Here is a 14205-nt window from a genome sequence, read left to right as displayed (position 1 = left end):
ACAGAACTATGCGAAATTAGAACGCCGGCCAATAGCATCAACGCTCAACCCCAACCTCTCCATCTCTTCCACATCCAGGACTCCCCGTCCATCAAAAACCCATTTCGGATCTTTCATATTATACGCGATACGCGCCCACTCCAGAGGTTCCAGCACCGTCGGACGACTCGACTTCGAACGGCAATCAGCACAGTCAGCGGGACAGATATCTTGAGGTGTTAAATGGTAGGTCGTGCCATTGGACACCCATACATCCTGTACGCTTGGATCACTGTCGAGGCTGCTGTCCATTTCGGAGGTATAGGATTTAGTAGACGACCGTCGGGGTGAGTTCCGGAATTGATCGCAGTCTGTGATGATAAGCACCGCATTCGCCCGGGAACAAGCAAGGTATGGATCTCCATAGACCCTGACTGCACAGGTGTCACGACAGACAGTCTCAACTTCCCGGAGAATATCATCCTCCCGACAGTAGGGATCGAAAATGGCAATCTCCAACGGCTGTTCCTCAAGCAATAGCCTGATCACATCAACAGCCAACGACTCACGCGGATCCCCCGTCCCCTCCTTAAACGCAAACCCAAGCAGCGATAATTTCTGCCCGACCAAATTCCCCCGAAACCGTTGAACAACCTTCCCAACAAACCGGTTCCGCTGCGCCTCGTTCATCACATTCACCTGTCTCCAGTAATGCGCAACATCCTCTAACCCCAGCGACTCAGCCAGATACGTCAAGCTAGCAATGTCTTTCCGGAAACAACTTCCCCCGAACCCAAGACCAGCTTTCAGGAACTGAGGCCCGATTCGCGGGTCCAGACCGATGGCTCGGGAGACCTGGTCGACTTCTGCACCTGTGCGTTCGCAGATTGCGCTGATGGAGTTGATGCTGCTGATCCGCTGTGCGAGCATGGCGTTGGCGACGAGTTTGGCTAGCTCGGAGGACCAAGCGTTTATTTCTAGGATGCGCGTCGAGGGCACCCAGGCGCTGTAGATACCAGCCAAGACGCGGGCTGCGTGGTGGCCGGACGGCGTCCCCGAGGATCCGATTAGGACGCGGTCTGGGGTGGTTAGATTCTCGATAGCCGAGCCTTCGGCTAGGAATTCGGGGTTCGAGAGGACTTCGAACGGGATACCTGGGCGGAGGCTGGATAACTATGGAGTATCAGTTAGCTTAGTCCATTTAAGCGAGAATAGGCTGTTTTAGGGCGCGCTGTACCAACTGCCGGACCCGCTGCGCCGTCCCACACGGCACCGTGCTTTTCTCCACAATGATAGTTCCGGGCTTTGCGTGGGCTGCCGTTTCGCGCACGGCCTCGTCGATGGCTGTCATGTTTGTTGCTCTTCCAGCGCCTTCGCCGAAGCTTTTGGTTGGCGTGTTGACTGCTAGGAAGACCATGTCGGCTTGGGATATGCGCGTCGAGTCGCAGGTGAAGAACAGGTTGGGATGGCGTTTTAAGGTTCCTGTGATATTTGTGATGGGGTCATGGGCTTCGATTGCTGTGCTGTCTCTAGTCGCGCGAACTACGTCTGTGAGGCCCGGTTCGTGGACGGGGAGATGTGGTGATGTCCATTTCTGGATGCGTCGGGGGTCGCGGTCCAGGACGTTGACGGTTATGGTTGGGTTGTTCAGCGCCAGGACTGCGGCAGTAGGTCCTCCTGTTCAGGTTAGCAAGAAGTCCCTTTTGTCCTTCTCCTTCAGCGGATAAGCCTACCTACATATCCCGCACCCACGACGCACACATTCCTCACAGCACCCCATGCCGCAGGACCCTGGAAGGAGATATAACCAGAATCAGGAGAACTCAGCGAAGGCGACAAAGCAAGATCATCCGCTTTAGAGGGTCCAAATAGAGGACTCGAAGCAGGCGTAGTGAGGGCAGTTGAGCCCGAGCCACTCCAGGAACTCTCGCCCGAGGTACCCAGGGGAGAGGCGATGAAATCCATAGCGTCTTCTTGGTCTACCATCCTGGCTTATCGATGTATATTCCATAGTACATCCCGGCTTCGGATCGAGGGTCGTATGGTTTATACACGGTTTAATGAACTGCCCCTCCTTCGGTCGAGGGGCAACACCCTGTGATCGCTAGCCGTTATCATGACCATGCTGTACCGTAGAATAACCAGCAGGATATCTCCTCTGATCCAGAAAAGTCGTTGCATTCTGCACGCGGGGTGTCTCCCGGACTCCCAGTGGTTGTTGTTCTTGACTCGTCCCGAGCGAGGGACCGGCCCACGTGCCGCCGGCTTGCGATATCCTTATTTCGGGACCGAATAGAATTCGTCCAAGGTTAATGAATTTCTCGTCACGATAAAGAAGAGGGATGAAAAATGAGAAGGGCTTGCTTTTTGTTGAATATTCAAAAGGTGGGGTTGTCTGCGGTTTCGTGGACAATGGATGTGTTTCCAGCGCTGCAGTATGGCCCTAAATACTGCCGTCTCTATCTCTCCACGAGATGACTTCCCAGATGTCCTCAGAGGCAAGCGCATCTTGTTGACAACAGAATCACTCGGCCCAGTCAACGGCGTCAGTCGCACAACGCGCAGTCTGATCGATTACCTCCATCGCAATGGAGCAGACCTGGCAGTTGTTGCGCCACGCTTTGAGGGCCAGCAACAACAACAACAACAACAACAACAGGCAAATGAAAATCCATTTCGCGAAGTGCGCATACCCGGATATCCACTACCCTACAATCCGGACTTGACAGTGGTGTATCCATTTCACCTGGACGATGTCTATCGCCAAACCTTCGAGCCGGACGTGATCTATCTGGCTAGTCCTGCCTCACTTGGCTTTCAGATGCTGCTTCTTCTCCGCCAGCTGCGACGTCCTCCGGTGGTGCTGTTAAATTTCCAGACGGATTTATCCGCATACAGCGAAATCCTCCTGCCGGCTCCGTTGGACCGGTTTGCTGTCTGGCTTCTCGCGACGGTACAGGGGTACCTATTCAGTCTCCCCGCCGTGCATACCATCTTCTACCCCTCTTCTGCTATATTGGGATATCTCGAGAAGACAGGAGCACCGAAAAACCGGTTTCGTAAGCTAGGACGTGGTGTCGACACCTCACTATTTAACCCATCCCACCGCGACGAGAACTACCGCCGGACAATCGCACCCAACAACGAAATCATTCTCGTATACGTATGCCGCCTAGCCCCAGAAAAAGGCTTCGATTTCCTAGCTCGCGCAGCAATACGCCTCGCAGCAGCAAACCTACCCTTCAAACTCCTCATCGTGGGCGGTAATCGCAATCCAGCCGTCGAAACTCGCATCCATCGTCTCTTCGACGCAGTCCGGGACCATGTCATTTTCACCGGCTTCCTGACGGGAGCGGATCTCGCGCGCGCATACGCTGCTGGGGATGTGTTCCTGCATTGTTCTGTAACTGAGACGTTTGGGCTTGTCGTGCTTGAGGCCATGGCTAGTGGGATTCCGGTTATCGCGCGCGATCAGGGCGGACCGTCGGATATTATACGTAATGGGAAGACGGGGTATCTCGTGTTGCCGGACGATTTGGATGGGTTTGTCGCGTTGGTAAGACGGGTGTCGCTTGATAGTGTGCTCCGGTCTAGTCTGAGCAGCGCTGCTCGGGGGTATGCGGACGAGAGGACGTGGGAGGCTATTAATCGTCGCGTCGCGTGGCAGATTGCGGATACTGTTGAAGCGCAAAGTATGAGAAAATCAGTCAGTACATCCCTAGGGTTGGCGTTGGATAGATTGGTATGGACGGTGATTGAGAAAATGCGGCTTTTGGTTGCTGTCGGGGCGGTATACTTGATGTGGCTGATTGCCGTGGTGCCTTTAATTGTTCACGGGGAGAGAATAATACCACGGACTTTGCGCACTATCACTACTTCCTGGAAATAAGATACTCGGTGCATAAAATACAATCGTGGACATAACTAATATATGACTCCTTATTTTCACTCTTTTCTGACGGCGTCATTCTTGCGATTGCATTTGAACTAGATAAAGGCAACATTGCACCCTTCGCTCTTGCCTAAGCACTGATTTATGCTACAGATTGGTAGCATAATGCTATCACCTATTATGGACGTCTTAATTTTGATCTTTGCGAAACGTCTTTCGCTGGTTTGTTGGAAGTAGTCCACGCTGGAATAGACCTCGAAGTACATCCAACAATAATACATCAACATGCGTCAGTTTCCCCTATGCTCTACTTTTCTGAAATTTCCTGGTTGCTCGCAAATATGCCGTGCGTAAATAGGCGGAATGCGGCGAGGAAAAGGAAACTGAACGATCAAAGATGTATCTAGAAACCAAGTAGGAGCTTATGCTCACGAGCCGCACAGTATTTCATAGCCCATAGGGCTTGGTAAGGACATTAATCTTGACTACTACTGCTACTACTACTACTACTACTACTACTACTACTACTACCACCATCACCACCACTACTAGTCTACTACTATGATTGGCCAGGAAAGAAGATTCAGATGCGTTATCCCGATAGAGAATAGTACATACAGCCTTGTGGAGCTTCGTGGCGAAAAGTCAATAATGGCCTCTTCATCCTTGTCCCAGTACAACGCATAAGCGCAGTATTAAGCGCCCCACTGATGACAGAACCACACTAGGCCTCATCCTCCAAGTGTTCTATGTAGAGCCTTTCATATTCCCGTATTATATCAGCGATACTAGATTAGAAACAATTCTCGGGCCATTCATGCAGCTTCACATGGACTCCGACCTCCGTACAGCAGGAAGACACATTACACTGATGGCCAGCAAGAAGAGCTGAAACTGAAGATGCTGATCTCGCTTGACACTAGAGGGGAGCTGACAGTATGGAGTATGGCAGGGAGTACATGGTAGACTCATTTCTCCATTATCCAGTCTGGTGTGATCACCGAGGTCATCTTTTGACTACCGATTTGATAATCGATGGGGTCCATACCTCGCTGCCTGTCCAATGACTTGGTCTCCGTGTTAGCACCTGCCAGGTTATGTGCTTCTTAGCGCCCTTGGGCCTATATAGGAAGTCTCCGATCCTGGGGTTCTCTGAATACACGCACATACCTACTTTCACTAAAAGGTGCGGTATACCTGCGGCCTGTGGGTCTTTGCTCCGGAAGGGAGCTGACGGCCCCACATCAGGGAGTCCCATCGACTAGCTCCATAGCTTCGGTTGGGGTGTGATTGTGGGTGTACAGTATATTTGATTCACTAATCTGAGATACTGTATGCCAACCATTCAGGTGTGCCACTTCACTGAGTGTGTCTGGGTACGATAGCTGAGAGCATGAACACCATGCCAGATGCTCAGTACGGGGTAGGTGAATAACAAACCCTTTAGTCATTCAGCTACGCGATTTTTCACAGCTGAATACATCACTTGTCACCTGATACCCAGAATCGCTGCTCCATCACTGCTGCGGATGCCTTCCGAGCTGAAAGGCTGCAGATGTACCCATGTAGAGCTAGTCCTTGTTTAATACCCTACTGTCTAGTTCAGCTGAGTGGATCTGAAAGCATGCGTGAAAATTTGGAATAAGATTATTTGTTACTCAATATTAATTATAAATACCCAGCAGTGCCCTCTCTGGTCAACATATCTTCTTACATTTCAAGCAGTCTTTTACCTCTCAAGTTGCCTTCCACTCATAAAGCATCCTCCTACTAGTTAAGAAATCAGACATCCACAATAATGCGATTTTCATTATTTACTAGTACGGCGCTCTTTGCTGTGGGAGCACTTTCAAAGTGCACATTGTACGGCCAGACTTGTGAATGGTTTGGATCTTCACCTTTCTGTGGCAGCACATCTTCAAAATACGGTGACATTGAGGATGGAATGGTTCTTGAGTTTTATATTAATGTCTGTCCTACTTCTCCACTTTTTATAAAACGGGAACTTATTCCTTGCTGCGAGGACTTCGGCAAGATTTGTGTGACGGGATATAAGAGACTCTGGTGTTACCAGTAATACAAGTAAGAGGCGCCCTATTCATTCTGGATAAATCTTATCATGTTCTAACCATCTACAGGATAGAAATATTGAAAGCATTCGTCTGATTATCTGGAGTTGGAAATAACCATTCTGACACCGGGAAGATATTGGCATTTACCTCACCTCAAGTTGCGACACCTTTTGGTCGCGGACCTCTTCAGTGTCGCAGACCCGCATATCAGTTTTAGGAATCTTTTTTGGGTGGATCCATCATTTCGAGTTGGATTGTCAGTATAGACATGCCATTTCTTGTTGTTATATAGCAGGGATTCCACTGGCTTCCATGCAGTCTGTATCAATAGATTCAATTGCCACTTTCCTCCCCAGCTGGTGAGTCAGCAGAGACTCACCATTTCCTTTTTGGCGCATTACACCACTAAGGTGGTAGACATGTGCTTTCAGCGGGTAATTGTGTATCGTACGTTACACCCAGTGGCCACTTTACCTGCACTTTATCTTACAACTAGCGACTTGGCTGTGGCGCCCGGAAATAACAACAGTGTGTTTCGTGGTGAAACTGCTTTTGCTGCTGACTGTACGATAATCACGAACTTTGGCTTTCAGTTGTGAAATCTCAGCATGGTAGAACCCGGGGACCCGATGATATGTGCATTTAGCTCGTTGTCACAGGCTGCGCCTGTAGAATAAATGATATGTTATCCGGAGGAATGATGGGAGTGGTGATTTGACTACGTACCCCGCGAAAGGTACTTTTGTATATAAAGACTGTCCGATCGGACACCTGTTCTTCTCTTCTTCAACGGAATCTTTTGTGTGATAGCTAGTCATTAGCACTACGGGCTTAGCCCAACACTCGTATGGGAACCCCAGTTCAGAGCCCGAGGACCTACGTGTGAGTAGCCCGTTAGCAGAGCTCGGGATCCCGATAGACTATCTAACTCCAAGCACCCTCCTAGAGGACGTGACATAGAGTATATTCACCGGCTGGGAAGAAGAGGGTGGAAGAAGAGGATAAACCGTTTGTGCCGGAGACAGGAGACGTCTGCATTCCTTGTCCTATCCCTTGATATTATCGCATGGTTGATTCCATACACCCTGTCTTCTCCGGACAGAAAGACAGCGATCGGGAGCTTAATTCCCAAGGTATTATCAAAAAGCTGTACATCCTGAAGATCCGAGGTAAATATCTTGGCATGCCCCACTTCTCTACGTCTGCGGGGTTTCACATTAGCCCTATGTTATCGACGACAGGAGGGCACTTTGCTACTCTGACGATCTGAGAGATCGAAGATGAGAGGTAATTAAACTGAGCTTAAGACTCATGAACACTGCTGGGTTAAGATTTCCAATCTATAGGTTACATACAGTTCTTCATTGTGCAGTGATTTTCACTCATACGAAATCGGGAAGACGGCATAATATGACTATGTAATAAAAAGAATAAACAATCGGAACGTTACTCACAGATACAACGCGTATGCTATACGGGACAAGCAGGTTTCAACAGAAACACACTTTCCCAATATCTATTCCACGATTTTCAAGCGATAAAACTACGCTCCAACATTGGGGCGAGAAAGGAGCTCTTTGGTTTTTTTCTCAAAGGATGTTTTCAAGCCCGACTCGCTGCGGTCGATATTTCTCCGATACGGCTCGAAGATGCCCATCATGAGAGAAGCGACAGAGCCTTGACATCCTTTCCCTTGGTGAAATCAAGCAGTTCAGTCTTGTTAATAATCAACTATTCACCATTGTAATGAGCCTGGAGGATACTAGCATACCGTGCCCCATTAAGGATAAAAGCAAGATCTAGGTTCCTATGTTAGCATTGTCCCTGAGTAGTGGAATAAGTGCTTACTGGGAAAACCATGTGCTGTACAAGAAATGTGGCCCTGAAGGATCTTTCCTGCATTCGAAGAATGCAGAGCAGTTCTCCTCGAGTGATTGTCTGATTTTCACGCTCGACATTGATCGCCATTTCACAGAGAAAATACGGATGGTCGGGAAAATATTCGAGGTGGCCAGCACCCCAAGCATGCCACTCCACAGGGCCATCATACTCCCTATATTAGCAACGAGAAAAAAGTAATGAACAGAAGGAGATAATGTGGAAGGCTTAAGAAATGAAAATACCATACGGTCTGCATGAAATGACCGGTAACTTTGATCCGTGCTTCTCCTTTAGTTCATGGGATTGAGCCCAAACATAATTCAGCCAACACTCATATGTCCATTACGCCCAAAGACTTGATGGCACTTCGTAACTGTCAATAATCCCGTAGGGCATCCATCTCCAACCTGCTTCATCAAGCTCTGCATTGCGGGGATCGTGGTTGAGGTCTCCTTGGTAAGGTACGAAGAACAAGGGTCGAAAATGTCCATGCTCGCTCAGCGTTAATTGCTTGGTGCGGACATTGGATTCCTGATTTCATTATTTTTTGTTTTTAGATACCGCGAAGCTTCAATTCAAGTTTCTGTGGATGTATACGGCGCTCTTTGCATCCTGGTGCCGCTTGCCGTGATTACTGGAGCCATGACGACAGTGAGCAGGTCAGTAAGAGAGTGACTTTACGGGGGCTTACATGCGATGTCAAGGAAGGTAGGAACAGAAAGGGGATAGAATAAAACCAAAGGGAGAAAATAGAAAAAAGCGTGCTGCTCAGGAATGACAGTGATAATGTAATTGTGCTAGGCTGTCTATCTGTACTTCTCCTCCTCGCCAGTGTGCCGGACAACGCCATTGACACTGCACCTCTTGGCCTGCATCATCTATCAGCGGTATGTTCCGTTAAAGCATCGACTTGGACTTACTTCACATGGAACCAGAGGGATTCTTCCAACGTTTCCATTTCACTCCCGTCAAATGGATTATTCAACTTTCGTCATTTATAACCTCTTCGAGGTGCACCCTCCCGGGTATGGCCGCAGATACATCTTCATTTAAATATCATTGTTGAAATCACAATGCGCCAATTTTCATCGACAATCTTTCGAATCCACAACTTGGTTAGTGATGGTATGCCACACTTAACACAGGGGTCCAAGTGATCACGTTAGCCTACCAACGTTTTCGTAACATATCTTAGAATCAGAGTTGTATGACCGAGCAGCGCAAATCAACAGAAACAACCGGTGGGCATACATTCACATATAAGAGCCAATTTCTAGGCTCCGGGAAAAAGATATGCTTCCGTCAGATGTCCCTCCAGGGCAACACCCAATGCTCAACTTGGTGGTTTGAAGTGTCATCTTTGATCACCTTGTTATATTGCTTTGCATACCCCCCTACCCCCACCGACACGGAACAAGTCTGGCATGTTCAATGACGGTATGTACAGTCAATGTGCCGGATTAGGCTTATACTCATAATCAAAGTCTGCTTCCGTCAATCCGGATTTTGAGCTCGAAACCTTTCGAGCGGCGTACGTCGAGTCGCTGATCCACTGATGTAGTGTTCGTCTCAACCTGCCGCAACTTCGTGAAGTAAGCAGTGCTAAGTCTCACTTGTGTGCCATGGATTGTCAGAAGAAAGGCTTCCTGGTCTGTCGCCGTCAAATTCCCGCACTGGTATTCTGTGTGTGAGATGTTCAGTCAGGACGGATGGGTTATAAACCTCTTCTTGGCCGGCTCTACGGACCATACTCCAGTCCGCTGATTTGCCTATCGCGATGAAACGTAGCATTACTCCGAAGCAAAATCAGAGCAAAGTTGCCTCCCTCTGGTAGGTTTTCTCAGCCTGTTGGACTCCTGGAGGATAGCAAGGCCTCTGTCATTGTTGGATTCCTTCTGGGATGGTCTGGCAACGCGGTTCCGAATCAGAGACAGACACATATCAACATATCACACTTTCCAGACCGGGTGGGCTAACGAAAGAGTATAATACCGCTGCTCTGACCGACAGTGGAACGCAGCCCATGTTGGCTTGTTGGGTGCTATTCCAATTTGTCTTGCACCTCCTAGCGTCAAGTGCGACAGCAGCTTCGCAGGTGCCGCCGACAGATATCGAACTTATCGGACGAACGCTCAATGGCAGAGCCCCCTCAATACCTAACCGCAGTTTTTCAGCGCGAGCCCGATCCGCCTTTGCTGCAAAATGTGGGCGATCGCCTCGATAACACCATGTATTCTGTCGTTGGTGGTGGTCGCACCATGTTAGCGGTATCTACGCCAACTCGCGACAGACAGGGGAGTGTGAGAAAGCAGCTTTAGAGCACATTATAGAGGGACACGAGGTTTGTGGAGGAGGTTTGCGCTCGTTTTGAGAGTCTCCTCTATTAGCCTGAATGACAGGCTTCGCAGTTCAGTCTCTGTCTTTGTGGTCTTGCATTGGAACGGTAAAGACTACAAGCGCAGAGATTCGTCGAGACGAAGCCGGAACTCCAGCGCTATGTCGTGATGTGCTGCACTTACTGGTTGCCCGGTTTCAAAGGCGACCCGTGCATCCCAGAGCGACGACAGAGATGTCTCGAGTTTGTTTCTGTTGGAATTCTTATCCACAGATGACTTCATCTTTTGTGGGCTTCGTGAAGTCGAAATTAGAAAGGTTCAAAAGACGGGGGACTTGTCGTACATGGATAATCATGGCTGGGCAGGTTCCTGAAAATAACAGCGTCATGATGCTCCTGAATGTTCAGGCCAACTAGGTGCTGGGGAGTCCAGTTCTTGGGGTTTTCGAAGAGCTTCCCGGGGTCGAAAGAGGCGTGCGAGTTGATATTGGCATGCTGATGGGTACGTTGTACGAGGATTTGGGCTGGTGCCATCATGTGTGTATAGGAAAATTGTAGGCCTCAGTCCACACATCCTCAATATGCTAGACTACATCACCGCTCCCACGATCTTGGAGAGATTTGAAAGCACTAAAGATGTCTCGTTGATTGAACTTGACCAGAAAATCTAAGACTATTAAAGCGAAGATTCTCCTCACCCAAATAGAACCTATTTACACTTGCCTCCGAAATGGCTTGAATATTTGATAACAGTGATAAATGCAGGGACATCTTGGTTTACTGGAGACATCGGGGATTATGACTGTGTTGTCTTCCATGTTTCTTGCTTCATTTGCCTATTGCATCTTTGTTTTCGAGCACAGACAATATAGGGCTTTGAAGTTATGCCCTGTGAAATTGTAATCCTCAATGAGGGTTTCTGTAATGTCCTTTAGTTGTTCATCTGGGCTCGTCTGCTGAGTAAATACTTATCCAGCCCCATAGGCATTCTAACCGCCTCTGTCTATCCCCGGTTCCTTCAGTTCATAGAAGCGGGAGTGCCGGGTGTCAATCTGCTGAATCTGGGGCATGGCAGGGGATTGCACGTGGCGAAGATAAGATACTCTTCATTGAAGTAGGTTGTAGCGAGCCGCAGCTGCGTTCCGTGCATGGTCGTTAAGAACCCTTTCGCCGACCCCTGGCACCAATACCCTTCCTGGGCCACAATCAAAAGCTCGGCAAGTTCCGCCTGCAGCTGTCCATCCGGTAACTTTCCGTGTGGCCGGTGCGGCGCACATGATCCCAGCGTGGCGCCTCTTTGCCTGGATCAATTCATCAACAACATGTCGCGACAACACATCAGCCTATGAGTTATTACTTACTTCGAATGAATAAGTATCTTGAAGACTTGAGTGACTAGAAGTCGTTGATGTGGAGTGCTCGTACCGGACGTGTCCTGGGAATTGCTAGTCGGCGCTGGTTTCATGAGACAGGGCTGGTCTCTAAATGGTACACTGACTGCATCTTCTCATATGAGATGACTTTCCCCAGGCAGTCAAAAAATGGCGAGAATGGATGGTCCTCATGCTGTCGCTCGATCAATACCCACTTGTGCAAGTCCTTTTATGACGGCGCGTCCTATAACATGCTGGGGATTCCATTTCTAGGGCTTTGGAAAGCTTCTCAATAATTCGTCGAAGACTCAGGTGACATTCTGGTAGGAGCTGCGGATTCCATTTCGATCTCGACAAATGTAAGAAGACATCCGGCGACGACGTTGAGAATGGATGTCGAGTAGGTCTCTTTGTCACCATTCTCTGGGCGCGATGACGTCACGTGCGCGGTCTAACCGAATGGGGGAAGTTGTATATGCCTTGTATACTTGCAACTAACTCGTTATGGCCCCAGGAACACTTACCGGCTGGTAGTATTTAGAACCGGTCTTATCACGGGTGGAATGTGGCCTCAGTCCATTAAGCGATGAGGCTACACATCCCTGTAAGGTCGACAGGGATTACGCCTTGCACGGGCACTCGATGCTCGATTGCATCACTATTCCTACGATCCTGCCTCAGCCTCGTATGTAGTACAGTTACGGGGATATCTACCCGTCTCCGTCGGCCTCGCATTCCATCATACAGTACAAGCACAGTACATTTCCATTTCGAGATGTCACGTGTCTACTCCGGAGTACTCCCCGGAGATTCTCTGGAGAAACGGGTCGGAGTCCCCGCAGCGCCACAATAAGCCACGTGAACCGCCACATCAATATCCCCATGGCAAGGCTGCACGTGACATTACCGTGTTCGGACCACTACAGCACGGAGAACGGACCACTACTGATACTAGTTGCTTCACTCCTACCGGCCCGGCCGGCTCCAATTACAAACCAGGATTTGGATCGACGAGGGACTCCGCGGAGGAGGCACAGGCACGGAAGATGACCGTCGCCAGAGTTCGACAGCTGGACGGTTCGACACCAGGATTGAGGAGATCATGATCTACGAGAAAATGCATACGGTGAGATGTCTTACAGCGGCTATGAAAAAAATTCAATCATCTGTAGGAAGACATAAACGGGTATGGAGACGGTATAAGGTTTGGCCAGCTGTCTGATGATCCAACGGTGAATGACATGGAAAGTTCGCTGTCTCTCTGTATACAGAGGATGCACTATGGGCGGAGTACCCGTACACAAGTGAAGTGAAAGTAATAACGGAAATACTAGCCTGCTGTGGACTAGCGCCACACATGGAAACGGCACCGAAGGCCATAAAACCGCGGTTGACAGTCACTAGTTTGTATGCTAACCTGATCAGGGATAGTGGAATGCACGTGAAATGAACCGGTTGGTCTTTCACTCGCAGGGCTCCACTTGTTCGGGGACAGTCCGTGCCAACTGAGTTGCACTGGCCAATAGACGGCCTGCGATAACGAGATCGCCCCCTTTTCTTCCAATCCGGTGAGGCGACGGCGCCGGCGGTTTGGGAAGGAGGGCCGTGATTGGCTGTGATTGGCTATGATTGGCTTTGATTGGCTCCGAGGTCGTGCCGATTCACCGTTCACCGCTGTTTGTAGAGTACTCTGTAGAGAGTAGAGTACTCAGTACGAGTACTTGGGAGTACGCAGTACTCTACTCCGTACTCTTACTCTACTAGAAATTGGTTCGTAGTATTTTGATTAGCAGAGCATAAGCTCATTCTAGTATTAAATGTAGCAGTAGCAATGCAGTAGCAGTTGCATAGAGTACTTGGTGGTGCAGAGTACTCCGTACAGAGTACAGTAGCACTGGAGCAGTGGGCCGCTTATAGTGGAATCCCCGGAGTGGCGAATCAGCACCCAGTCAATTCGGTTCATTTGTGGAGATTACTCAGCGCCGTTGGAGAAGCCGAAAGGGGAAACTTATCACTGGCTTTTTTTCGAAGAGCACTCGGATACAGTAGTGTAGTCCTCTCCGGAATAGTGATCGTAGGGACGGAATTAGGTTGGAAATTACTCTGTAGATTATCACTAGTTAGGAAAAGTTAATGTTGTAAAACTAAAGATCGTCTACATCTTCCGTTCTGGTCATCGACTCGAGGAAACCCCGAAAAAAAGCCACCTCGGTAAATGCCCGTCGGAGAGACACTATTCTGTGCGAACAGAATGGTCTGTGTTCAAGTACAGAGAACTCCGTAATGTATCCTTCATCTTCATAGAGATATATAGAAATAATAATATTAATATTAAATATTGTTATTTTTATAGTATTATCCTATACATCAAATATATTAGAGTGGTGCCCATACTCGTGATGGAATCTATGGTGAATGTACAGAGTACAGGGTATGATATCGTGAGCTCATGATTTGGTCTGTGGTAGCCCCACCGCCTGCCGGGACCATAATATCGGCCACTCCACTGCTCCCACTACGGAGACTGTCCTACTGCGACGGTGATACTAATCCATACTTATACCCTCAGCCTCCCTATCTTCTTCTTCCTCCTCTTATCCTACCATCTTATTCTTATTCTATCTCTATATCTCACCTCATATACCGATCCTCACACTATATCTGCATATAACG

The 14205-nt window shown here is 48.9% G+C and overlaps 2 protein-coding genes across 2 annotated transcripts; one reads left to right on the top strand and one right to left on the bottom strand.

Moving 5' to 3' along the window:
- Positions 1 to 6: 6 nt before the first annotated feature.
- Positions 7 to 1965, bottom strand: ugd1 (UDP-glucose dehydrogenase; the record flags this gene model as incomplete). The annotated part of the gene is made up of 3 exons (XM_043276633.1): positions 7 to 1152; positions 1217 to 1656; positions 1713 to 1965. 3 exons carry the CDS (start codon positions 1963 to 1965, stop codon positions 7 to 9), a joined length of 1839 nt encoding a protein of 612 aa, XP_043134591.1.
- A 451-nt stretch (positions 1966 to 2416) lies between these two features.
- On the top strand, positions 2417 to 3868 carry ACHE_30055A (glycosyltransferase family 4 protein; the record flags this gene model as incomplete). Its single annotated transcript, XM_043276629.1, has 1 exon — positions 2417 to 3868. The coding sequence occupies one exon, from the start codon at positions 2417 to 2419 to the stop codon at positions 3866 to 3868; it is 1452 nt and encodes a 483-aa protein (XP_043134590.1).
- Positions 3869 to 14205: the final 10337 nt, after the last annotated feature.

This window comes from Aspergillus chevalieri, chromosome 3 (assembly GCF_016861735.1).
Source record: "Aspergillus chevalieri M1 DNA, chromosome 3, nearly complete sequence".
In the NCBI taxonomy this organism is placed as follows: Eukaryota; Fungi; Ascomycota; class Eurotiomycetes; order Eurotiales; family Aspergillaceae; genus Aspergillus; species Aspergillus chevalieri.
Note: the sequence above shows the minus strand (reverse complement) of the source record. Positions and strands in the feature narration are given on the sequence as shown.